The 27,852-nt window shown below is 47.1% G+C and overlaps 1 protein-coding gene across 5 annotated transcripts in view; it reads right to left on the minus strand.

Moving 5' to 3' along the window:
- znf385c (zinc finger protein 385C) overlaps positions 1-27,852 on the minus strand; it is a 312,314-nt gene that overhangs the window by 27,942 nt on the left and 256,520 nt on the right. For all 5 annotated transcript variants that reach the window (XM_051918847.1, XM_051918843.1, XM_051918845.1 and 2 more), the window contains 2 exons: positions 19,183-19,325; positions 11,231-11,341 (listed from right to left, as the gene is read on the minus strand). In XM_051918847.1, coding sequence (XP_051774807.1) covers positions 11,231-11,341; positions 19,183-19,325 — 254 coding nt within the window. The remainder of the gene's footprint in view (positions 1-11,230; positions 11,342-19,182; positions 19,326-27,852) is intronic.

The raw sequence follows: 27,852 nt of genomic DNA on the forward strand, positions 1-27,852 counted from the left end.
TGTTTTTACACGTGCCTCTGTGTAAGTCTGTGCCGGGCTGGGCGCTACACGGCGTCCTTTTCACACTACGTATTAAAATGTAAGAGTTAGGATTAATAAGACTTATGCCGACATATTTTATTATTACCCTGTATACGCCACAGAGACCACCATTATCTCTCAGGTTAAAGTCTGGACTTGCAGGAGAGTTGAGAAGAGATGGGCCCCTTCATATGGGGAATGTAAATTCTTGGGTTGTAAATAATGGGTGGGCACTGGGAAGAAAGAGGGGTGCAGGTAGGACAGATATGATGGGACAGCGAAGAGTCTGACATCCACCCAGCTGAGAGATAATGGCAGATCAATTAGGGGCAGGACTTGAGCAATGGAATGCTAGAAGTCAGATGAGGAAGAATAAAGGGTTAAATGGTAAGAAGTGTAATAAAAGTAAAAGGTGCCCATTACGGGGGGCTCATTGTTCCATCTTACGTGAGTCTGTATGCGCGGCGCCACACAATCAGGCTCAACCCTGCTGTCTGTTCTGAAGTCTCCGAGTGCCTTCACTCGGCCTCCCTGCCATGTCAGCCTGCTTCAGCAACACCCATCCAATCCCATGGGGTCCAAGTGCGATGTGAAAATGACAGCAACGCTTCTCAAGGCGAAGTAAAATTTGGACCTCAACTGAGGTGTTACTGGATGGGTATCAGGGAGTTGAATGCCATCGATGCAGATCTCTTTAGCCTGAGCCCTAAGGAGGGAGAGGCGAGAAGACGAGGGGAAGACAAGAGCAGAAAGTGGACTCCCTTGCAGCCCACCCTCCTAGTTTGTCCTCACATGAGGCATTGCCAAGTTGTAACTAAAGCCCATGAAATCTGGTGGGCTTCCAGCGACCTTCATATTCATGTCAGCGGGCACGTGGTGTGCACATACACGCCTGCTAAATCATAATGGGGGGGAACCTGCACCATACATGACATGACAGCGGAATAAGAAGGGTGGGACAGTGGTGGGTAAACAATCTGAAGCTATTGTGTCACTAGAGGAATGTGGTGGGACACGAGACCTGTGGGGTCCAAACATACAGGTCTTTAGGGTTCACATCAGCTAGTCAGAGCTGAGACCCTTTGGGGTATATTCATGTCAGTTAAGAGAGACAGAAGGGGTCCATATTAGCTAGACCAGAGAGAGAGAGAGAGAGAGAGACCCTTGGGGTGTGTCCACATTGGAGCAATGAGATGGCGGGGGCACTTTAACTCCTCACATAGAGAGGTCTTCAGGGGTCCCCATGATTCAGACAAAACAGCGACCTTCATATTCATGTCAGCGGGCACGTGGTGTGCACACACACAGGTCTTTAAGGATCCATGTTAGTTTGACAGTGTGAAGACCCTCGGAGTGTTTTCACATCACTTAAATGGGACAGACGGAATGTGGGGCGAACACGTGCAGGTCGTAAGGGTCCACGCCAACCAGACGGAGGTGAGGACCCTGTGATGTGTCCGTGTCGATCACGTGATGCAGAGGTCACATGAAGATCCGTCCTAACAAGACCAGAGAGAGACCCCTGGGCTGCGTTCATGTCACCTCAATGTCACAGAGGGCACGTGGGGTCCATACACCTCAGTTATTTAGGAGACCTCATCAATTAGGCAGAATTGACACCCCCAGGGTGCGCTTATGTAACTTAAAAGATACAGATGTCAAATAGGGGCTATCTAATGTAGAGTTTGGACAGTGACCCTGGGGGGACAGAGGGCTTATATCGGGGGGGGGGGGGGGGGTCCATGTGGATTAGACTACACAGAGACTGTTGATCTGTGTCCACATCAGTCACAAGAAACAGACAGCATGTAGGGTCCGCTTACTGAGGTCTTAAGGGGTCCTTATCAATTGGGTAGGGCCGAGACCCTTGGCAAATGAGACAGAGTACACGTCGAGCCCACGCATATGTCTCTAGGGGTCCTCATCAATCAGACAGAACTGAAATCCTTTGGGATGCATTTGTGTCAGTTTAATAAGATAGAAAGCATGTTAAGTGCACACGCAGGGGTCTTTAGGGGTCCTTATGAATCAGACGGAGCGGAAACTCTTGGGGTATATTCATGTCAGTTAAATGAGACAGGGGGCAAGTGGGGTCTATACACAAGGGTCTTTACAGGTTGATATCAATTTGACAGTATGAAGACCCTTGTATTGTTTTCACATCAGTTAAGAAAGACAGAGGAGTGGGGTCCACACACGGCTCTTTAGGGGTCTGTGTCAATCAGACAGAACTAAGACTGTTTGGAATGTATTTACGTCAGTTAGAGCACATGTGGGGTCCATACACACAAATCTTTAGGGTCCATATGTCCTATATGGACCTGAGACCCCAGTGATGTGTCTGCATCAGTCATTGGTGGGCTTCCAGCAGCCTCTTAAAAAAAAAAAAAGCTTCCTTTTGTTTTCAATTGAAAAAAAAAAAAACAAAACAAAAGACAAACAAAGGCGTGCGGCGCCTCAGGCCGCTCTCTCATTTTAAATTAATAACAATCACGTTCTGACGAGACGGACGGTCACAAAGAGCCGGTGTCGTCCCTGCGGATACGGTGGTGGAGAGGAGGACGAGGCGGCGGCGCCGGCGACGGCAGGATTTAACGAGAGGAGCCACAACGCGTCTCTGATGTCAATTCTGAAGGGATATGTCTTCGTTTTTCGAGACACCAGTTGAGCAAATACAATTTGCATTGCGCCTCACGAACAATGCCAAGACGGGTGCTGGCTGCAGGCTGCTGGCGCCTGATAAGCCGAGCGAGACGCCGAGAGGACTTTACGATTTAATTATGTACTGCTGAGCCTTCCATCGGTGGTCCACTTTTGGGCTGGCGTGGCTGACGCTGCTGATTGGCTGCTTTCGTGGCCCTCTGAGCTCCACGGCCTACGTCAGAGTGACCAGACCTCTCTAACCTGCTTGGGACGTAACTTGAGTGAGGAATTGAGAAGCAGACAGGGACAGGTTAGGGTCAGGTCAGGTTGGGGGGGGGGGGGGGCATGCACTGGTATGGCACGTCGCCGCACCCACCACATGACAAATAAGGTTTGGGATCCTAGTTGGCAAACCCTCCGGGCAGACACGCGGTCCTGTCCCACCATCTATCTACCACAGCCAGGTGTTACATGGGTATCCCCCTTTGGCCTGGTCCAGCCACTCGCGTCCTCAACAACACCCTCGGGGGTATCGCGCCACATGGCCGTAGTGCTGCAACTGACGCCCCCTCACAATGCAGGTCATGTGCCTCGTTCGGGACTCGGTGAGCAACACAAAGTCAAACCCAAGGATTCTCCAAAGAGACCATAGCGGCCATGTCTCACAAACAGGAAGCACCAGGACTCGAAAGACTTGGACCTTCGTCCCCTCTAAAGAGATATAGGGCGCGCCACACACCCCTTTCCAGCGACCTCAGGACCCCTGTGTATATCAGCCCCAGACACACACACACATAGGCACAAGTGCAGAACACCTTTTTACTTCTCTTCCTTATTAGCCCACCGTGCTCAAATCACCAGTATTGCGCAGTCACTTTTTCTTCTTCTTCTCTCTCTTTATTTGCTTCTCTCTTTTCTTTCCTTTACCACCTTCACTCCTCCAGCTCCCGGAATGGAGTGAGGTGGCCTCTTTTGCTCCAGGTGCACTCTGATCTTCTTCCAGCTGCCCTCCCGAGTGAGGTGGAAGTGCTGTAAGGGTCCCCGGAATTACTCCACGTGTTTCTTCCGGCAGCACTTCTGGGTGTCCACATCCAGTCCACGGGCCCCAATAGGGTTGAGCTTCCAAGCCCCAAGCCCGTGGCCCTGATGCAATCCAGGGAGGCGTCCCAGGGGGAGGTATTGTCATGGATATGTCCTCTCCCTTGGTCTTTCCAACTGGGCAAGGCCCCCAGCTATCTATCACACCCCGCTTGCCCTCCCAATCCGCCTACTGACTTCATAGGAAGAGTCACCAGAGACATGAATGTCATTGCTGAGGTAAGTAAACCTCTCAATGACGAGGTGACACTCTCTCCGCAGACAGACACACTGCTGTGCCCAAGAGGTTATTGAAGGCCTGGCTGTTGGTTTTTATCAGGACCCTCAGACCCCCCTCACTCAGTCCCTTGAGAGCCCTGATCAGAGCCTCCATTGACTCCGTGAAGATCACAGCATCGTCAGCAAAGTCAAGACCAGTGACTCTCTCTTCACCAGCAGAAGCCCCTCAGCCGCTGAACATCCATCCATCCATTATCCAACCCGCTATATCTTTTAACTACAGGGTCACGGGGGTCTGCTGGAGCCAATCCCAGCCAACACGGGGCACAATGCAGGAAACAAACCCTGGGCAAGGTGCCAGCCCAACGCAGGGCACACACACACCAAGCACACACTAGAGACAATTTAGGATCGCCAATGCACCCAACCTGCGTGTCTTTGGACGGTGGGAGGAAACCCACGCAGACACGGGGAGAACATGCAAACTCTTAAATCTCCTAACTGCGAGGCAGCAGCACTACCCACTGCGCCACTGAGCCGCCCAGCCGCTCAACAAAACAACAAAATGGGAAATAAGAGAAAGGGGGTCCGAATCCTTTCTGAATCCACTTCAAAATCCTTGGGCTCACCACTCAGCCCTTTAACAACCTGGCATGAGTGCTCATGATGTGCTGTGGGCACTGAGGTGCATTGGCATCCCATCCAGTCCTGAGGAGGGGGCTCTGAGGAGGGGGCTCGGACCTTTCAGTCAGGACAGACTGTACTAGATAAACAGGTTATATACAGTAAGTGGATACAGAAATGGTAGGAAGCTTAACTTTTCCTTTCCTTTCTCGCCTGAAGCCGTCTGCCTCGGGTGCCCATCTCGTAATTAGCTGGGCATTACATTTAATTATCAGTCCTACACTGTGGCCTGCAACTGAATGCAAATGAGAAAAGGAAAAGATAAAAAAAACAAAAAGTACAAAGCAGTACAATTAAGCAACACAAAAGCAGATTAATCAGCAGAATTACGCAATAAAATCATTCCGTCTTCCTGGCGGAGCACTAGTGTATTTATTTAAATGAGCCCTTTGCACTCGGTGGGATGAAGAAAATTAGCAATAGAGAGCATCGTCTGCAGACTGCTGATTAATTCACTCGGAGAGACGTCACCCCCCCCAACCCTGGGATCAGTGCTAATAGCATCTGAACAAGTGATCACACGCCAGTGCTAGGCTGGTGGGCCGCCCACAGCCAGTCACCGAGATGGGTTAAAGATGAGGCGGGATGAGCGGACCACTCTGCTGTCTGAGGCCTACAGTTCTGTCAAGTCAGACTTTGATGTTTGCCCATTAACATGGTGTGAGGGGAGGTTGGGGGGGGGGGGGGGTCAGATGTTCCAAGCCCCCGTCTCGTCGACCCACACCACCTAAATTACAGTGCATCCGTAAAGTATTCCCAGCGCATCACTTTTTCCACATTTTGTTATGTCACAGCCTTATTCCAAAATGGATTAAATTCATTTTTTTCCTCAGAATTCTGCACACAACACCCCATAATGACAACATGAAAAAAGTTTACTTGAGATTTTTGCAAATTTATTAAAAATAAAAAAATTGAGAAAGCACATGTACATAAGTATTCACAGCCTTTGCCATGAAGCTCGAAATTGAGCTCAGGTGCCTCCTGTTTCCCCTGATCATCCTTGAGATGTTTCTGCAGCTTCATTGGAGTCCACCTGAGCTAAATTCAGTTGACTGGACCTGATTTGGAAAGGCACACACCTGTCTATATAAGGTCCCACAGTTGACAGTTCATGTCAGAGCACAAACCAAGCATGAAGTCAAAGGAATTGTCTGTAGACCTCTGAGACAGGATTGTCTCGAGGCACAAATCTGGGGAAGGTTACAGAAAAATTTCTGCTGCTTTGAAGGTCCCAATGAGCACAGTGGCCTCCATCATCCATCATCCATAAGTGGAAGAAGTTCGAAACCACCAGGACTCTTCCTAGAGCTGGCCGGCCATCTAAACTGAGTGATTGGGGGAGAAGGGCCTTAGTCAGGGAGGTGACCAAGAACCCGATGGTCACTCTGTCAGAGCTCCAGAGGTCCTCTGTGGAGAGAGGAGAACCTTCCAGAAGGACAACCATCTCTGCAGCAATCTACCAATCAGGCCTGTATGGTAGAGTGGCCAGACGGAAGCCACTCCTTAGTAAAAGGCACATGGCAGCCCACCTGGAGTTTGCCAAAAGGCACCTGAAGGACTCTCAGACCATGAGAAAGAAAATTCTCTGGTCTGATGAGACAAAGATTGAACTCTTTGGTGTGAATGCCAGGCGTCCCAAGGAAACCAGGCACCGCTCATCACCAGGCCAATACCATCCATACAGTGAAGCATGGTGGTGGCATCATCATGCTGTGGGGATGTTTTTCAGCGTCAGGAGCTGGGAGACTAGTCAGGATAAAGGTAAAGATGACTGCAGCAATGTACAGAGACATCCTGGATGAAAACCTGCTCCAGAGCGCTCTTGACCTCAGACTGGGGCGACGGTTCATCTTTCAGCAGGACAACGACCCTAAGCACACAGCCAAGATATCAAAGGAGTGGCTTCAGGACAACTCTGTGAATGTCCTTGAGTGGCCCAGCCGGAGCCCAGACTTGAATCTGATTGAACATCTCTGGAGAGATCTTAAAATGGCTGTGCACCGACGCTTCCCATCCAACCTGATGGAGCTTGAGAGGTGCTGCAAAGAGGAATGGGTGAAACTGGCCAAGGAGAGGTGTGCCAAGCTTGTGGCATCATATTCAAAAAGACCTGAGGCTGGAATTGCTGACAAAGGTGCATCGACAAAGTATTGAGCAAAGGCTGTGAATACTTATGGACATGGGATTTCTCAATTTTTTTATTTTTAATAAATTTGCAAAAACCTCAAGTAAACTTTTTTCACGTTGTTATTATGGGGTGTTGTGTTTAGAATTCTGAGGAAAAAAATGAACTTAATCCATTTTGGAATAAGGCTGTAACATAACAAAATGTGGAGAAAGTGATGCGCTGGGAATACTTTCTGGATGCACTGTAGGTATGATGGAGCCAATCCAGGTGAGTGCGGGACACTAATGGGACAAATCGGCTGTGAGATGGGATAAGGAAGCCAAGTCCCCCAAATGGAACAGAAAGACACCAGAGAAGGTGGGCTGCTCAGGGTGTGACGCCTGCTAAATCATAATGGGGGGGAACCTGCACCATACATGACATGACAGCGGAATAAGAAGGGTGGGACGGTGGTGGGTAAACAATCTGAGGCTATCGTGTCACTAGAGGAATGTGGTGGGACGCGAGACCTGTGGGGTCCAAACATACAGGTCTTTAGGGTTCACATCAGCTAGTCAGAGCTGAGACACTTGGGGTATATTCATGCAGGTTAGAGGAGACAGATGGTGTGTGGGGTCTACACATGCAGGTCTTTAGAGGTCGATATCAGTTTCACAGTGTAAAGACCCTCAGAGTGTTAGTTGCACCAGTTAAGCAAGACAGGAGGCATGTGGGGGTTCATATTAACTAAACCAAAGAGAGAGAGAGAGACCCTTGGGGTCTGTCCACGTAGATGCAATGAGACAGAGGGCACGTCGAGTCCACACACGGAGGTCTTCAGGGGTCCCTATGAATCAGATGAAACTGAGACCCTTTGGGGTATATTCATGTCAGTTAAGAGAGACAGAGGGGGTTCATATTAGTTAGACCAGAGAGAGAGAGAGAGAGAGACCCTTGGGGTGTGTCCACATTGGAGCAATGAGATGGCGGGGGCACTTTAACTCCTCACATAGAGAGGTCTTCAGGGGTCCCCATGAATCAGACGAAACAGCGACCTTCATATTCATGTCAGCGGGCACGTGGTGTGCACACACACAGGTCTTTAAGGATCCATGTCAGTTTGACAGTGTGAAGACCCTCGGAGTGTTTTCACATCACTTAAATGGGACAGACGGAATGTGGGGCGAACACGTGCAGGTCGTAAGGGTCCACACCAACCAGACGGAGGTGAGGACCCTGTGATGTGTCCGTGTCGATCACGTGATGCAGAGGTCACATGAAGATCCATCCTAACAAGACCAGAGAGAGACCCCTGGGCTGCGTTCATGTCACCTCAATGTCACAGAGGGCACGTGGGGTCCATACACCTCAGTTATTTAGGAGACCTCATCAATTAGGCAGAATTGAGACCCCCGGGGTGCGCTTATGTAACTTAAATGATACAGATGTCAAATAGGGGCTATTTAATGTAGAGTTTGGAGAGTGACCCTGGGGGGGACAGAGGACTTATATAGGGGGGTCCATGTGGATTAGACTACACAGAGACTGTTGATCTGTGTCCACATCAGTCACAAGAAACAGACAGCATGTAGGGTCCGCTTACTGAGATCTTAAGGGGTCCTTATCAATTGGGTAGGGCCGAGACCCTTGGCAAATGAGACAGAGTACACGTCGAGCCCACGCATATGTCTCTAGGGGTCCTCATCAATCAGACAGAACTGAAATCCTCTGGGATGCATTTGTGTCAGTTTAATAAGATAGAAAGCATGTTAAGTACACACGCAGGGGTCTTTAGGGGTCCTTATGAATCAGACGGAGCGGAAACTCTTGGGGTATATTCATGTCAGTTAAATGAGACAGGGGGCAAGTGGGGTCTATACACAAGGGTCTTTACAGGTTGCTATCAATTTGACAGTATGAAGACCCTTGTATTGTTTTCACATCAATTAAAAAAGACAGAGGAGTGGGGTCCACACACGGCTCTTTAGGGGTCCGTGTCAATCAGACAGAACTAAGACTGTTTGGAATGTATTTACGTCAGTTAGAGCACATGTGGGGTCCATACACACAAATCTTTAGGGTTCATATGTCCTATATGGACCTGAGACCCCAGTGATGTGTCTGCATCAGTCATTGGGGGTCCATAGAGGTGTAGCACAGAACTCTGGGCTTTGTACATAAGCAGTCTCTGTGGACCCCTACCTCTCAAATACTAACTTTTCATTCCTGGCTTCAAGGGCCCCCAAATTAGTGGGATCTGGGTAATCCCCCCCCCCCACATTATAGTGTCCATGGGGGTCCATCTTAGCTAGACCAGAGACAGAGAGAGAGAGAGACCCTTGGGATGGGTCCTTGTTTCTGAAATGAGTCAGAGGGCATGTGGGGTCTAAACATGCAGGTGTTTAGAGCTTCATATCAATTTAAAAAGGATGGAGACCCTTGAGATGTGTGATGTGCCCACCTACACACAGGTCTCTAGGGTTCCTTATCAATTAATCAATCAAGACCACTTAGGGGGCATTTATGTCAATTTAATGAGACAGAGTGCACATGGAGTCCATACACACAAATCTTTAGGGTCCATATCTACTATACAGACCTGAGACCCCAGTGATAGCGACAGAGATCATTTGGGGGTCCATATTAGCTAGACCAGAGAGAGAGAGAGACCCTTGGAGTGCGGTGAAACAGAGGGCACTTTGAGTCTTTAGGGGTCCTAATGAATCGGGCAAAACCGAGATCCTTTGGGGTATATTCATGTCAGTCAAAATGAGACAGAGGTCCCATCGGTGGGGTCTATAGCATCTAGACCAGAGAGAGAGAGCGAGAGAGACCCTTGGGGTGTTTCTACATGAATTAAATGAGAAAGCAGCCACATCGAGTCCACACACACACACACACACACACACACACACACACATACAGAGATCTTCAGGGGTCCTAATCAGTTAGCATGGGGTCATTTCAGGTGTGTCTGCCCACGTTAGTTGAATCAGACAGAAGTCAAGCGAAGGGTCCACATCACTTAGTCCAGACAGAGACCCTAGGGGTGCGTCCACATCAGTTAAATGAGACCAAGAGGTCTTTCATGGGGTCCATATGTATTAAAGAGAACCGAGACCCTTAGGGTTTGTTTACTTCTGAGGCCCTGGCATGGCTAGTGGCAGTTAGTTGGCACTGGGAGCCACAGCCTGCCGTGCCAGCAGGACGTGACAGAGTGGGCGCCGTCTGCGGACTAATAAGTTTAGCGTCGTTTAGAGCTCAGCCTTGAAACCCCCCCGCCCCCACCCCCACCAACAATGGCAGTTCAGTGCGGCGCTGCCAGCCTCATTTATTAAGCCCTCACTTTTAATTCACAGCATCAAATGAGTGTCATTCGTGTGAAATACGACCCTGTGTTGGGCTGCCCCTCCGCTTAGTGCTGATGAAGTGACCTCCACAGGGCCATCAAAGCGGAGGCTCATTACGATTCTGTGAAGCCCACTCCCTGCCATATAAATGCAAATAAGCAATAAAATACCTCTGAGTACAAATAAGGCCAAAATGAATTGAATTTGCGCCGAAAAAAAGCAATTTCAGACACCTCAGCTGATGGCGAGCGGGGAGGGCACTGGTTAGTGTAATGAAGGATTTGGAAGTGCAGGGTGGCAGCGGGGGGCACAGCCAACGTGCGGGTCACCCTCGATCATTTATTATTAACATTTTGTTTTAAACCAATAAGCTTACTTTAAAAGGTGCATTGAGGTACAGAGATGCTCGAGTCATACACCCGGGCACAGCTGTGGTGCTGCCAGTGCTTTTAGATAGATAGATAGATAGATAGATAGATAGATAGATAGATAGATAGATAGATAGATAGATAGATAGATATTTTAAGTTCCAAATCCCCACCAGTTTCTCCAAAAAAAAAAAAAAATGCTTGCAATGGTAACTTTGTGAAGTGTACAGCCTAGACCACTACACCCACCCGGGAAGACATAGCCTACCCAGCAGCACCGGGCACAGGGCAGGTAGCAAACCAAAAGGTGGTGCCAGTCCAGTGCAGAGCACACTTACCAACACAGAGGCAAGTTAGTGTCAGGAGGAACGCCACGTGAAAAACGGGGGATGGTAAAGGGGCAAGCTCCACGCGGGCACGGCCAGAACTGTGCCAGAGCATCGCCTTTTACATTCTGGGGCACTGCCGGATGTTTGGGAATCCCTACCATCTGAATTGTCCCTGCCACTTCTTTGAATATTGGTCACATTCTAGTGGCCACCGTACTGTGCACTGGACTCTACAATGTGCCCTTCTGCCCTTTGGTTCAGTGTCCCAGCCCAGCGTCCTCAGTCCAGGTTGTCCCAGTTCAGTGCCAAGAAGATAGAAGTGCACTGGAAGAGAACAGGAAAAAAAGAAAAAGAGAGGGAGAGAAAGAAAAAAAAAGGCATCAAAGCCTGGGGGCGGCGAGGGCTCACCGTGGAGTTGAAGCGCAGGTGGCAGATGTTACACGAGATGATCTGCTTCTTCTTCAGAGGTGGCGGGATCCCGAAAGTGTGATTGATGACGGCCTTCTGCACAGGGTCCATCTGTGGGGGGGGGGGAAACAAGAGGGACATGGAGTTAGCAGTGCTTGGCGCTGTGTGTGGGTGTGGGTGGGTGGATGGATGGGGGGGTTCATGTAAACTGCACAGTGGGGGACAAGCAGAAGTGGGGGAGCTCAGAAACAAGTGCCCTACACTGTCATGCCATGGCACACTCAGGTAACTCTCACGGCGCACCACTGGGCCGTGGTACACTGGTCGATAAACACTGCTGTAATGGCATCAGTCAGTCGTTAGTGACTTCATATAGCGCCTCTCACAGTAGACAGCCCAGCCTCCACTGTTATAAATACATGACAGCACACACTGGGGGACGTCAAGGGAGGGTTCACAGAGACGTCAGCCACGATGATGCCACCTAAGCTTGCCAGCAAGCGCGCCACTCTAGGTGTGCCATCCACTCTGTGCAGCAGGGTCCTAGACTTTTTTTTAACAGACGGACCCCCAGTCAGTCAGGCTGGAGAAGAACATTTCCAAAACAATAACCACAAATACAGGTGTCTGCCAGTGGGTTAGGAGTTGGACCCCCATCTGCTGTATCCAATGTCATCTAGCATAACCCAAAGCTGTGTTCTTTCACCCCCCCCAACCCGTTTTCACTTGATACTAATGAATGTAGATCTGTAGCCAAATCTGTAAAAATCCTAAAGTCTTCAGGTGACACAACCATCGTGGGTCTCATTTCTACCAATGACGTGTCTTCCCATCAGAGAGAGGCGGGCCGTCCTGTAGAATGGTGACCTTGTGACAATGTGGAGCTCAATTCTATCAAGAGGGTGGAAATGAGGATTGACTTCTGCTGACAGGTCACTAAGTGTCCACCTCTGCAGATGAATGGCCAGCCTGTGTCTGAGGTTCAGTCCTTTAAAATCCTGGGCACCACTTTCACTGATACATTAAAATGGGACCACCACATCCCCTCCATCATCAAGAAAGCCAGGCAGGGATTGTTCTTCCATTGCCAGTTAAAGAAGCTCGGCATATCAAGTTGGATGGTGTTACATTTTTTGTCAACCATCACTGAGAGTGTTGTGAGCTCCTTCATCACCGCTTGGTCTTCTTCTGCCTCTCTGCTTTCTGAGACTCGGCTGCAGTGGGTCATTTGTTCAGCTGAGGAAATCATTGGCTGTTGTCTGCCAATGTTAAAAGATCTGCTTATTGCCAGAGCGAAAAGGAGAGCAGGAAAGATGGCAGTTGACTCTGCCCACCCAAGCAGTCGAGTCCACCCACCACAGCAGCTGACCCCACCCACACCAACAGCTGACTCCACCCACCCCAGCAGCCAACTCTACCCATTCCAGCATCTGACTCCACCCACCCCAACATCTGACTCCACCCACTCCAACAGCTGATTCCACCCACCCTAACAGCCAACTCCACCCCTCCCAGCAGCTGACTCCACATTTTCCAGCAGCTGACTCTACCCACCCAACATCTGACTCCACCCACTCCAGCATCTGACTCCACCCACCCCAACAGCTGATTCCACCCACCCTAACAGCCAACTCCACCCATCCCAGCAGCTGACGCCACCCAATCCCGGCAGCTGACTCCACCCAATCCCGGCAGCTGACTTCACCCATTCCAGCAGCTGACTCCACCCATCCCAACAGATGACTCCACCCGCCCTTACAGCCGACTTCACATATCCCAACAGCTGACTCCACTCATCCCAGCATCGGACTCCACCCATTCCAGTAGTTACTCCATCCACCCCAACAGCCGACTCCACCCATTCCAGCAGCTGACTCTACTCACCCAACATCTGACACCACCCACTCCATCAGCTGACTGCACCCACCCCAACAGCTGATTCCACCCACCCTAACAGCCAAATCCACCCCTCCTAGCAGCTGATTCCACATTTTCCAGCAGCTCACTCTACTCACCAAACATCTGACTCCACCCACTCCAGCATCTGACTCCACCCATCCCAACAGCTGATTCTACCCACCCTAACAGCCAACTCCACCCCTCCCAGCAGTTGACCCCACATTTTACAGCAGCTGACTCTACCCACCCAGCATCTGACTCCACCCATCTCAGCATCTGATCCCACCCATCTCAGCATCTGACTCCACCCACTCCATCAGCTGACTCCACCCACCCCAACAGCTGAGTCCGCCCCCAGCAGCCATCTCTTCATTAATTGGCCATCCCAGGTCTATCTTGACCCAAACTACATGCCATCCCTGCAGCTTCTTTCCTCCAAGTATTCAGATCCTAAACTAACGTGCACAGGGGACTCCTAACATAACTGGTAACTGCGCGGTTTGTCTCTTCATAAACACTTCATACTTGCTCATCTCGCACTCTTTGACATGGATATTATTTGGTACAGTTCTTCTGTTTATTTGAGTTACCTACTGAAGTTTGTTCAAGACGTTGTTGAATTTGTCTGGTGGTCTGCACGGTGCCAGGTTAATGGTGGGCTGTGATTGTGTTGTCTTGTACCCCACGTGTTGCACCAAACCAAAGTCAATCCTGCTACGTTTCACATGCTGGCAATAAAGCGATTCGGAATTTGTATTCAGAGGTGTTTGGAGTCCCATGCGGGACCCACTCGTCACTCACGACTGTCTCACTTTCCAGCAGAACACCAGTATAATTAAATTTGTGGCTGATGCCACCGTCACTGGTCTGATTTCTTGGGGGGGGGCTTTGGTGACGAGTCAGTGTACAGGTGGGAGGGGGCTGGCCTTGTGAGGTGGTGTCTTCCTTAACATCAGCAAAATGAAGGAGATGATTATCGGCACATGGAGAGAGAGAGGGGTCAGTCACAGCCATACAGTGGGGAGACTGAGCTGGACAGAGTGGCCACGTTTACAACATCTCAGAGGATCCTACTTGGACTGGCCACGTCACAGACCCCCCAGCGTTAGTGTTTTCTGAGAAGGCTGAGGAAGCCTCATTAACTTCTACAGATGAGATGGTTGAGAGTCTCCTCACCTACTCCATCACACTCAGTACGGCATGGGACCACAAGGCTCTATAACGGGGGGGTCAAATTGGCTCAAAATATCATTGGAGCAGAACTCCCGACATCCATAGTAGCAGAGTTCTCAGGAGGGCCCATAACATTACTAAGGACACAGCCCACCCAAAACATCAGGGAGAGCACAGCATCGAGAGCATCAAGGCTCAAGGGCACCGTTATGCCATCAGGCTTGTAAGTCAAACCCATTGACTGCCCTCCCCTCACACAGCAGGGCAGAGCGTGTCTGGAGGACAGAAGCCCATCTTGAGACCAAATACCCGAGTGATTGATTTCTTTATTTAATATGCACACTCACTTCAGTTTGGTTTTCACACATAGGACACTAAAGCTGAAGCTGTTTGGTGGGACTTCAACCTGTGGCCTTGTGGTACCACTTAAGTCAATCACTCCTTATATAGCGCCTTTCACGGTGGAGGCTTACAGTGCAGTCCAGTTTATGTGTGTCAGTCAGTCAGTCATTTTCCGACCCGCCAAATCCTAACACAGGGTCACGGGGGTCTGCTGGAGCCAATCCCAGCCAGCACAGGGCGTAATGTAGGAACCAACCCCGGGCAGGGTGACCGCCCACCGCAGAGTTTGTGTGTATTTATTGATAATAGCAGAGGCAGTCATAGCGAGGGTCTCTTTGGGAGTCCCAGTGTGAGGTCAGCCGGTCACCTTGTGGCTCGGCTCCAGTCAGTCATTCTTTATATAGCGCCTTTATGTACAGCCCAGGTTCTGTGTACATAATTCACCACTCTGATTACAGTCACTTAAGTGTCACTTTGTGAGTCATTATGTGAGTAAACCCTGAGGCTCCACTCAGGACGCTCTTTCATTTCATTGCACCTTTCATGGTGAGATTAAATGTCAACCCACTTCCTAGTGATAAACGTTTTAAATGCCCCTCTGAGGGTCACTGGGTGAGGTAACAGTCGCAGGCAATCATCCATCCATCCATTATGCAACCCGCTATATCCTAACTACAGGGTCACGGGGGGTCTGCTGGAGCCAATCCCAGCCAACACAGGGCGCAAGGCAGGAAACAAACCTCGAGCAGGGTGCCAGCCCACCGCAGGGCACACACACACACACACCCCAAGCACACACACGGGACAATTTAGGATCGCCAATGCACCTAACCTGCATGTCTTTGGACTTGACATGGGGAGGACATGCAAACTCCACACAGGGAGGACCTGGGAAGTGAACCCGGGTCTCCTAACTGTGAGGCAGCAGCGCTACCCACTGCGCCACCGTGCCGCCGCAGGCAATCAAATCCGTCATTTTTAAAATGTTATATAGCGCCTTTCATGCTACACCTCCTACTTGTGTTTCTTTTTAACAATTCGGGCTTGTGCACTTAAACTGGTTCAATGTGGTTTTCATGTTGAGGTAAAGGCTGGATTTGTCAAATGTCATTATTGATCTCATATAGTGCCTTTCGTGTTAAACATTTACAGTGCCACCCAGAGCTTAAGCAACTGGATGCCACACTGAGGGGCAATGGGGGACATGAAGGTGGGATTTTGTAGTTCCCAATCCAATCAATTAATCATTCCTTATTTCATATAGTGCCTTTCAGGGCACAACTCCTATTATTATTTTTTAACCATTTGAGCAGTGGCTGACATTAGTGTGACATGATGATGCCACAAAGTGATTGAAATTTGTGACCGTGTGGTTGAGCCTGCCAGTCTTTATTTTCTTATAGCGTCTTTCTTAATTTATTGTTCAAGTCCAGTACATCTTTTATCAATCTTAGCACTCCTCGGTTAGGCATCACCAAGTGGTATCCCGTGGACATCACCCTGTGACCTGTCACAAGCTAACCACTTCCAAAAATTACTCACCCCATTACTCAGCTCAGATTATTCCTATACAGCGCCCCACCATGGTCATTAAAATAAAGGCAGTGCGGGATTATGCAGGGTGGTCAAATGAACAGGTTTTGGTTGAAAGGCGCACCCCGCCCCCTTAATGACTTTAAAGACCCTCTACAGTGCTTTGTGTGCCCAAGTCCAGAGAGCCACTTCAGTCTGCCGGCTGCCGGGATAAAGAAGCTATTGTCTCCACGAGAGCGAATGAGCGAGCCAGTCGGAGGAGAATTATCTTATCTCCTGTTGAAGAAGCTCCTGCTCGGGGAGATGATTGTGTTTCCCAAGGAAGCCATTTAGTTTGGGAGACAGGTGCATTCATCTTACCCAACGCACAGCCAGCAGGACAAAGCGCCCATTATCTGGGCCCCCGAAATCCATTCCAGAGGTGAGCAGAATATAAATGGGCCATGATTAATGGCACACCTGTTGGCGCTCACCTAGCTGGCATGTTAATGAGTGGCTGTCTCAGAGGGAGGGGGGATGCATGCCGTGGGCTGGCGTCCTGCTTGGGTGGACCAGATGACGGGTGGTGATAACATGGGCTGGTGGAGAAGCCTGGCGGGTATTCTAATGGATGGGCATCTGCAGCAGATTGAAACTCTAGGGCTCATTTCGTTAGCGCACAGTGCCCTGTGGCAGCGCCAAGGCAGTTGATGGCACAATGACAGAGAGAAGGAGAGGGTGAGGGGCAGGATTTGAAGAGAGACAGAGAGAGAGAGAGACAGCAGGTAGCCAACTGAACATGCTGGGCAAGCAGTGATCATTTGGGTGGGGCATTTAGCCTGGCAATGTTTTAAATGGGTGGGAGCCACACACATACATACACAGAGAGCAGCAGGGCACCCCAAAAGGCCATTTAAGGGGTCTCGGTTACAAATTGTAATGGACTAGCCTTGGTGGGACTGCCTGGCCCTTTCAATGGTGATTAGATTTGGGAGTGCAGGAGCACCTGAGGGCCACTAGAGGGAGCGCTCATTGGTGTAGCCACAGAGGATGAAGCTCATTTCCAAAGGACACCCTCAAGGGATGAAGGATAAGTTTGGAAAAGTCGAACTTATTTTTTCTGTTGGAAAGAAATATGCGATGCATTTTATGAACAGAAATATTGGTGGGGCGCCATCTGTTGGAATGACAGAAGGAGTGCATTTAATGGCTACAAATGTTGGTGATGCACCATATGTTGGAATGACAAATGCAATGCATTTTATGACCAGAAATATTGGTGAGGCGCCATCTGTTGGAATGGCAGATGCAGTGCATTTTATGACTACAAATGTTTGTGATGCACCATCTGTTGAAATGAAAAATGCAATGTATTTTATGACCAGAAATATTGGTGAGGTGCCATCTGTTGGAATGGCAGATGCAGTGCATTTTATGACTACAAATGTTTGTGATGCACCATCTGTTGGAATGACAGATGCAGTACATTTTATGACTACAACTGTTCGTGATACTCCATCTGTTGGAATGACAAATGTGATGCATTTTATGATCGGAAATGTTAACGATGCTCCATCTGTTGGAATGACAGATGCAGTACATTTTATGACTACAAATGTTTGTGATACTCCATCTGTTGGAATGACAGAAGGAGTGCAATTAATGGCTATAAATGTTTGTGATGCACCATCTGTTGGAATGACAGATGCAGTACATTTTATGACTACAAATGTTTGTGATACTCCATCTGTTGGAATGACAGAAGGAGTGCAATTAATGGCTATAAATGTTTGTGATGCACCATCTGTTGGAATGACAAATGCAATGTATTTTATGACCAGAAATATTGGTGAGGCGCCATCTGTTGGAATGGCAGATGCAGTGCATTTTATGACTACAAATGTTTGTAATGCACCATCTGTTGGAATGACAAATGTGATGCATTTTATGACCGCAAATGTTGGTGATTGTGCCATCTGTTGGAATGACAGATGCAGTACATTTTATGACTACAACTGTTCGTGATACTCCATCTGTTGGAATGACAGAAGGAGTGCAATTAATGGCTATAAATGTTTGTGATGCACCATCTGTTGGAATGACAAATGCAATGTATTTTATGACCAGAAATATTGGTGAGGCGCCATCTGTTGGAATGGCAGATGCAGTGCATTTTATGACTACAAATGTTTGTGATGCACCATCTGTTGGAATGACGAATGCAATGTATTTTATGACCAGAAATATTAGTGAGGCGCCATCTGTTGGAATGGCAGATGCAGTGCATTTTATGACTACAAATGTTTGTGATGCACCATCTGTTGGAATGACAAATGTGATGCATTTTATGATCGGAAATGTTAACGATGCGCCATCTGTTGGAATGACAGATGCAGTACATTTTATGACTACAAATGTTTGTGATACTCTATCTGTTGGAATGACAAATATAATGCATTTTATGACCAGAAATGTTGGTAATGCACCATGTGTTGGAATGACAGAAGGAGTGCATTTTATAACTACAGATGTCTGTGATACTCCATCTGTTGGAATGACTAATACAATGCATTTTATGACCAGAAATGTTTGTGATGTGTCATCTGTTAGAATGACAAATGCAATGTATTTTATGACCACAACTGTGGGTGATTTCGCCATCTGCTGGAATGACAGCGTATTTTGTGATGCACCACCTGTTGGACTGACAAAACTCAAAAATACATTTTATTACAACATGTATGCAATATGTATTTCAACAGACAGGAGTACAGCTAATAAATAAATAATAAATCAACAACACAGCCCTCATAGAAAATTAATAAAATCTAAGTGGAATGGAAACACACAGAGCTTTTTACAAGGGAACAAAAAGATTAAATAAAAAGCAATGTGATCTGAACCAGGTATGAATCCCTGGCTCATCCCATAAAGCAGAGGGCCCAGCAGAGTCAGGGTCACCCCCTTGTGCTTCATCACAAAGACCTCCAAACAAAACTTTGAGAATAAAGCCAAAGTGTACTCACCGTGTTGAAGTTTGGGAAGAGACTCATCGGGGAAGAGCCATTGAGTCGGAAGGGCAGGAAGTGCTTGAGGTCCAGTTGAGGCTGCAGGGGGCGTCCTGCAATGGGGAGAGTGGCCAGCAAGGGACCGCTCTGACTGGGGGTCCCTGTGAAGTAAAACAAACTGCGTCAGGATGTGAAAGGCACCACAAAGCAACAGTCCATGTGAAAACCACAAGGGCCAGGCCAAGATGAACACAGCGAGTGGCACCTGCCAGTCTGGCCACATTACACAGACACAGCATACAGGGGGCCACTGGGTAAAGGAGAAACCGGAGTGGGAATCATTGAACACCTAAGTCTGGACATTTGGCTTGTTCTTTTGGAATAATCAGATCATTCACATTTACTCTTTACATTTATTTGCTTGGCAGTCAATTATCCAAAACAACGTAAAAGAGAGGCGAGGAACATCAGTCTGTGGACTGTTTTTGAACAAGTGTGACAGGACAAGGTGACAAAAGTTACAAGCTCAGGACAAAATGTAAGCGAGTTGCAATTCCCAGATTTACAAAGCCTAACAGCTGATATGAATCTGATGTGGACAAATTCAAAGAAATGAAACATCAATACAAACATTCTCTTGACAACTGGAGTCTCACGCATGGAGGAAAGAGGCCGAGACCTCCAAAAATGGCCATAAAGCTGGCCAGGACCTTCACTGGTTAACTCAGAAGAAACTCTCTCTGGACCATCTAGCTAGGCCCAAAACAGGGAAATAAAAATGTCCGAAAGGTTCAAATTATAAAGAAATGTCCCAAAATAGTAGAAAAAGCTCCACAAGAGGAAGGATGACCGTAAACCTTTGGCTTGTGCAGAAAAAGGCAAGCAAAAAATCTTCATAAATATTAACAAAGAAATAGAAAAGTACAAAGGAAAAGCATAAAAGATCAAAAAAAAAATAGGCCAAAAGAGTCACCTGAAAGACAAACAAGATTACCAAAGCACACCGTGATGCGCCTGGTCAGGGTACTTTCAATAGCGCAGCGGCAAAAGATAGATAGATAGATAGATAGATAGATAGATAGATAGATAGATAGATAGATAGATAGATAGATAGATAGATAGATAGATAGATAGATAGATAGATAGATAGATAGATACTTTATTAATCCCAATGGGAAATTCACATTCTTCAGCAGCAGCATACTGATACAATAAATAATATTAAATTAAAGAATGATAACAATGCAGGTGAAAAACAGAAAAACAGACAATAACTTTGTATAATGTTGAATGTTAACGTTTACCCCTCTGGGTGGAATTAAAGAGTCGCATAGTTTGGGGGAGAAACGATCTCCTCAATCTGTCAGTGGAGCAGGACAGTGACAGCAGTCTGTCGCTGAAGCTGCTCTTCTGTCTGGAGATGATCCTGTTCAGTGGATGCAGTGGATTCTCCATAATTGATAGGAGCCTGCTGAGCGCCCTTCGCTCTGCCAGTGATGTCAAACTGTCCAGCTCCATGCCAACAATAGAGCTTGCCTTCCTCACCAGTTTGTCCAGACGTGAGGCGTCTTTCCTCTTAATACTGCCTCCCCAGCACACCACTGCATAGAAGAGGGCGCTTGCCACAACTGTCTGATAGAACATCTGCAGCATCTTATTGCAGATGTTGAAGGATGCCAGCCTTCTAAGGTAGTATAACCGGCTCTGTCCTTTCTTGCACAGCGCATCAGTATTGGCAGTCCAGTCTAATTTATCATCCAGCTGCACTCCCAGATATTTATAGGTCTGCACCATCTGCACACAGTCACCTTTGATGATCACTGGGTCTATGAGGGGTCTGGGCCTCCTAAAATCCACCACCAGCTCTTTGGTTTTGCTGGTGTTCAGTTGTAGGTGGTTTGAGTCGCACCATTTAACAAAGTCCTTGATTAGGTCCCTATACTCCTCCTCCAGCCCATTCCTGATGCAGCCCACGATAGCAGTGTCGTCAGCGAACTTTTGCACATGGCAGGACTCCGAGTTGTATTGGAAGTCCAATGTATATAGGCTGAACAGGACCGGAGAAAGTACAGTCCCCTGTGGCGCTCCTGTGTTGCTGACCACAATGTCAGACGTGCAGTTCCCAAGATGCACATACTGAGGTCTGTCTTTAAGATAGTCCATGATCCATGCCACTAGGTATGAATCTAATCCCATCTCTATCAGCTTGTCCCTAAGGAGCAGAGGTTGGATTGTGTTGAAGGCGCTAGAGAAGTCCAGAAACATAATTCTTACAGCACCACTACCTCTGTCCAAGTGAGAGAGGGATCGATGTAGCATATAGATGATGGCATCCTCCGCTCCCACCTTCTCCTGATATGCAAACTGCAGAGGGTCAAGGGCGTGTTGAACCTGTGGCCTAAGGTGGTGAAGCAGCAGCCTCTCCATGGTCTTCATCACATGTGATGTCAGAGCAACAGGCCGAAAGTCATTCAGCTCACTAGGACGTGATACCTTTGGGATTGGGGTGATACAAGATGTTTTCCAAAGCCTCGGGACTTTCCCCTGTTCCAGGCTCAGGTTGAAGATGCGCTGTAGAGGGCCCCCCAGCTCCGATGCACAGACCTTCAGCAGTCGTGGCGATACTCCATCTGGACCCGCTGCTTTGCTGGCACGAAGTCTCCTCAGCTCTCTGCTCACTTGCGCTGTTGTAATTATGGGTGGGGATGTCTTTCCTATGCTGGTATCAGCAGAAGGATGTGTGGAGGGTGCAGTACTCCGAGGTGAGAGTGAGAGTGGGTTAGGGTGGTCAAACCTGTTAAAGAAGTTGTTCATTTGGTTTGCTCTCTTCACGTCTCTCTCAATGGTGGTACCCCGCTTCGAGCTGCAGCCAGTGATGATCTTCATCCCATCCCACACTTCCTTCATGCTGTTATTCTGCAACTTCTGCTCCAGCTTTCTCCTGTACTGCTCCTTCGCCGCCCTGAGCTGGACTCGGAGTTCCTTCTGCACGCGCTTGAGCTCATGCTGATCACCGTTTTTAAAAGCCCTTTTCTTCTGGTTCAAAAGGCCCTTGATGTCACTTGTAATCCATGGCTTGTTGTTAGCATAGCAGCGTACAGTTCTTACTGTATCACGGGCCTTGTGGTTCTCACCGCAAAGCTCTATAGCCTCCTCAGGAATAGCCGAGCCTTTTTGAGTAGGCAGGTGGTGTTGACAGACCCCGAAAAGCAGTGGGTGATGTGGACATCTGGATACCGTCTGGACCCCTGTGAATTTGGAGTGGAGTGCAAGCGAAGTGCTGCCTTGGTTCTTTCTGAAGTCAGCAATGACCTCCTTTGTGTTGCCGACGTTCAGGGAGAGGTTGTTGCTATGGCAACATACAGGCAGGTCTTTGAGCTCCACCCTGTGGGCAGCCTCGTCACTGTCACTGATGGGGACAATCGCAATGGTGTCACACGTCGATGAAGCTGCTGCCCTCCTGCCTTGTTACATGGTCAATAGGTGAATAGACTGCTGAGCGTATAGACGCGACCATCGCACTCCTGGGTCTCTAAAATCCTCAATACGAGAACACATCAATTGTAGAGACTCTGGAACCATTTAGAAAAACTAAAAATGAGAGTCCAGTTATGACCATTGCTTTTTTTGAATCATTTCTGTGTTTGTAAGAATTACTTATGAACACTGTGAAATCAATTCAGTTCTTCTTTCCTGACTCAGCGGTACGAGAGAATCCCACCATATGATATAACATTTGACTCATCTTCATGTCTAGGCAGGCCAGAGGTCAAGCTTTTTGGGGTCCCCCCCCACCCCACCACCACTCTTGGCCAAAAGACCCTCATTTCTGGACCAAATTATGTGCGGAAGTGACACCCTTATGATAAAGAATCAACCAATTGGTGTCTCCAGCAAACATGACCAGAAGAACCTGCAGATGCGCAGACCCCAGGGGTTCACAGTGGGATATGAGGGGTCAAAGTTACTCCTTTTCACAAAATTAAAAAAAATAAGGACCAGTTATATAGGCAGGTGTCGTGTTATGCTGTTTTGAGGTTGCCGATTGTGAATACGATCATATGTTGGACATTTAATTTTTTACCGGTGGTCCTAGCCCTCCAACAGCCACTCCCAGAAGGTTAAAAATGGACAAATTTCAAACATAAGCATGTGGGGTATCGTTTCAGGCTATTTCAAGGTCAATGATTATGAATATGAGGTTATTTTTGGTTTTTGATGCTTTACTAGGGGTCTAGCCTCCTACAGACCTCTATCAGAGGGTGACAAATGACACATTTCTATTATGATCAAAGATATTTAGACTTGAAACATTTCAAGTGATGTTGGTCCCCCATCTGAGTACTGGCCGGGCACAAAGTGGTTGAGCTGTCCTGAGGTGCAGGTTATTTGGCTGCTTTGACAGATTTATATATTTATATATATGTATATATATTAATGTGTGCCATCTTTCTTCATTGAATTAAAGCTGTTCTTTTCCTTTTAAGGTGTGGTGCAGTGATTAGCATAAAGGATCAAGCCTCCTGGGTTCAAATCCTGCACGGATTTGCTCTTTTATGTGAAGCTTGCATGTTCTCCTGATGTCCTCCAACATTCCGAAAAACAGCTCTTTTAACCAGTGGCCCTGCCCCTTTGGGCTCCACGGACAGGAGACAGGGCAGATAACAATGAACACTCTGCTCACTCTTAACAAATCAGAAAAGAATTATTAAATTCAACGTCAAAGAAAATCTGCGCTGTTCCAATCTGCTTGGCACCCAACTGCCACCATGTTACGTTATTACCTTTGATACGTGTATAGTGTTTGGATTTTCATTTTAATATTTTGCTTCCATTTTCTGTGTATTTCAATTGATCGTTCAGTTTAGGTCAATTCATGTTTGCTTTGATTACAATTTTGCAGTAAATTAAATTATCTACATGGGTTAAGCAAATTGAATTGACTTGGTCAGGCCAATCAAGGTAAGTCAATATCATGTTTTTATATGAATTTCAAATTAATTAATTTTTATTCAAGCCCCTCTACTATGGCATCATTTCATTCAAGTCATTTCATTAATTAAAAGGACACACATTAGCTCCATTTAATTCGCTTGACATTTCCTTAATTAAATATTCATTGAACACAAATTTCAATCAGTAAGTTGCAAATGACATCAATGATTTCATAGATATTATTATTATTATTATTATTATTATTACGAAATTATATTAAAGAGGGCACTGAGATATCTCTCAGTCTGTGCACTTTATTTCTAGTCACATGTCACACATTCACTGGAATTCATTTTTAAATTCCTCCCAGTAAACATTTCTGAATTATGTGCTCAAATGGTGGTACAACCAGGGGGCACATACAAGCTGCTGAAGATTGGGGGGGCCTGATCAGCCCCGAAACACAGCAGGAAAACCGGAAAGAGAATGATGGCAACGATGAAGACAATGACGACAACAACGACGATGATGGTGATGATTACAACTATGATAAACTGACAGTGATAATGACAATGATGATGTAAACAACAAACTGTCAAAGCAGCTTTCCTTGCTGCTGCCAATGACCAAGTGAAGGCCCTGTCTATTTGGAGATGCAGAAGGAAGACCCACGCAGGTCTGTGGAGAACATGCAAATTTGAACCCAGGGTGCTGGGTATGTGAGGCACTCTTCTATTAGCCATGCCAGCTGTCTAAGACGTGCTAAAGTCTGAGTAATCAACACAGACCTCAGTGTTAATGTTTGCATTGCACCATCCATTGGAATGTATTTTGTTGTGCATGTGGTAATAACATACACAGTAATCCCTCGCTATATCGCGCTTCGCCTTTCGCGGCTTCACTCCATCGCGGATTTTATATGTAAGCATATTTAAATATATATCGCGGATTTTTCGCTGCTTCGCGGGTTTCTGCGGACAATGGGTCTTTTAATTTCTGGCACACGTTTCCTCAGTTGGTTTGCCCAGTTGATTTCATACAAGGGACGCTATTGGCAGATGGCTGAGAAGCTACCCAGCTTACTTTTCTCTTTGCTTTTGCGCTGACTTTCTCTGATCCTGACGTAGGGGGATTGAGCAGGGGGGCTGTTCGCACACCTAGACGATACGGACGCTCGTCTAAAAATGCTGAAAGATTATCTTCACGTTGCTATCTTTTGTGCAGCTGCTTCCTGAAATGAGATGCTGCATGGAGCTTCGCATACTTAAAAGCTCCAAGGGCACGTATTGATTTTTGATTGAAAAACAAACTCTGTCTCACTTTGTCTGCTCCTGACGGAGGGGGTGTGAGCTGCCGCCTTCAACAGCTTTGTGCCGCGGTGCTTCGCATACTTAAAAGAAAAACAGCACCATTGATCTGTTTGCTCTTCTCTCTATCTCTGTGACAGTCACTGCTCCTGACGCGCACCCCTTTGAAGAGGATGATATGTTTGCATTCTTTTAATTGTGAGACGGAACTGTCATCTCTGTCTTGTCATGGAGCACAGTTTAAACTTTTGAAAAAGAGACAAATGTTTGTTTGCAGTGTTTGAATAACGTTCCTGTCTCTCTACAACCTCCTGTGTTTCTGCACAAATCTGTGACCCAAGCATGGCATTCTAAAAATAACCATATAAACATATGGTTTCTACTTCGCGGATTTTCTTATTTCGCGGGTGGCTCTGGAACGCAACCCCCGCGATGGAGGAGGGATTACTGTATAGCATTTTTCATTCCAACAGATGGGGCACCACTAACTACTAAAATGCATTTCTACAAATGTTTGTGATGCCCCATCTGTTGGAATGGCAATTAAAATGCATATGTCTCTGCATCTGGCCATCTGGTATGGGTTATGTAAAAGCAGTGTTAATTTTTTGATGTACCATCTGTTGGAATGACAAATACAATCAATTTTACTCCTACAAATGTTTGTGATGTGCCATCTGTTGGAATGTCATGTGCAATGCATATGTCTCTGTTATATGCCATTTGGCATGGGATTTGCAAGAGCAATGTTAATGTTTGTGATACTGCATCTGTTGGAATGACAAATGCCATGCACTTTATTACTACAAATGTTTGTTATGCACCGTCTGTTGGAATGACAAGTGCAATGAAAATATCTCTGTTTTATGGCATTTGGTATGGATTTTGCAAAAGCAGTGTTAATGTTTGTGATGCACCATCTGTTGGAATTTAAAATCACTGCATATGTCTCTATTACAGTATATGACATCTGGTACAGGATTTGCAAAAGCAGTGTTAATGTTTGTGATGCACCATCTGTTGGAATGACAAATTCACTGCATATGTCTATGTTACAGTATATGGCATTTGGTAGAAGATTTGCAAAAGCAAAGTTAATGTCTGTGATGCACCATCTGTTGGAATGTCAAATGCCATACACTTTATTACTACAAATGTTTGTTATGCACCATCTATTGAAATGACAAGCGCAATGCCTCTGTTTTACACCATTTGGTATGGATTTTGCAAAAGCAGTGTTAATGTTTGTGATGCACCATCTGTTGGAATGTCAAATTCACGGCATATGTCTCTGTTACAGTATATGACATTTGGTACAAGATTTGCAGAAGCAGTGTTAATGTTTGTTACATGTCATCTGTTGGAATGACTAATGCAATGCATTTATTTCTACAAATACTTGTGATGTGCCATCTGTTGGAATGACAGAGACACAGCAACCAGACACTTTCCCTTTTATTAAGGTTGACAGTGTAGCCCCATTTATGTAAGTCCCCTGCACTGGGATCTTCATGTAAAGCATCCTGATTTGTCTGCAGTGTGCATCTGCGGTATTCTAAGTGTATAAAAATGGATTCTGCTTCCTTGTCATCCTAACACAACCGTGATCCGCCCCTCAGCCCCCCTCGTAGAATGCTCTGGTTTATTTTTTTTTTAAGCAGAAACCTTGACAAGCTCTAAGAAGTGTTTCGATGAGATACGGGGACAGCTTGGCTATTAGCTAAACAAACGAGCCTGGTGGACTGAATGGTCTCCCCTCGTTCGTCAAATTTCTCACGTTCTTACTTTGCGCAACGTCGCCACGACGCTGACAAAGTGGCGACATCACGTGGTGACTGTGGGTACAGCAGGGAGAGCGCAGAGGCGCTGAACATTCCAGTCGTGTGCGCGCCCCGCTGCAGGAGGACAGGCGCGTTTTAAATCGATAAGAGCCGAGCGGGACGTTAATCACTCTCTAATCCCTTATCTGGTCCGCTGGGAACTCCAGTGCTGCTAGATAAAACTCCTAATCTTTCCAAGAAATTGAATACAGATCCCGGCGCGTGGCTGTCTCGGATGCCCCGCAGCCTCAACCCTCAGTTAACCTGTGTTTGTGTGTGTGTGGATGGCAAGCAATTTGGAACCACCCAAAAAAAAAAAGAAGGAAGCAGGACCCGGGCAAGAAGTGGGCAGCTTCACATGCTCCCTACGGGGGGCACCAGAGCTCCGTACACTTTGAGGGTGGCCGTTTGAGCAGGAAACGAGAGGTGCGCAACTACAGTGCATCCGGAAAGTATTCACAGCGCATCACTTTTTCCACATTTTGTTATGTTACAGCCTTATTCCAAAATGGATTAAATTCATTTTTTTCCTCAGAATTCTACACACAACACCCCATAATGACAACGTGAAAAAAGTTTACTTGAGGTTTTTGCAAATTTTTAAAAAATAAAAAAACTGAGAAATC

Source organism: Erpetoichthys calabaricus, chromosome 14 (genome assembly GCF_900747795.2).
Source record: "Erpetoichthys calabaricus chromosome 14, fErpCal1.3, whole genome shotgun sequence".
NCBI classification, from domain to species: Eukaryota; Metazoa; Chordata; class Cladistia; order Polypteriformes; family Polypteridae; genus Erpetoichthys; species Erpetoichthys calabaricus.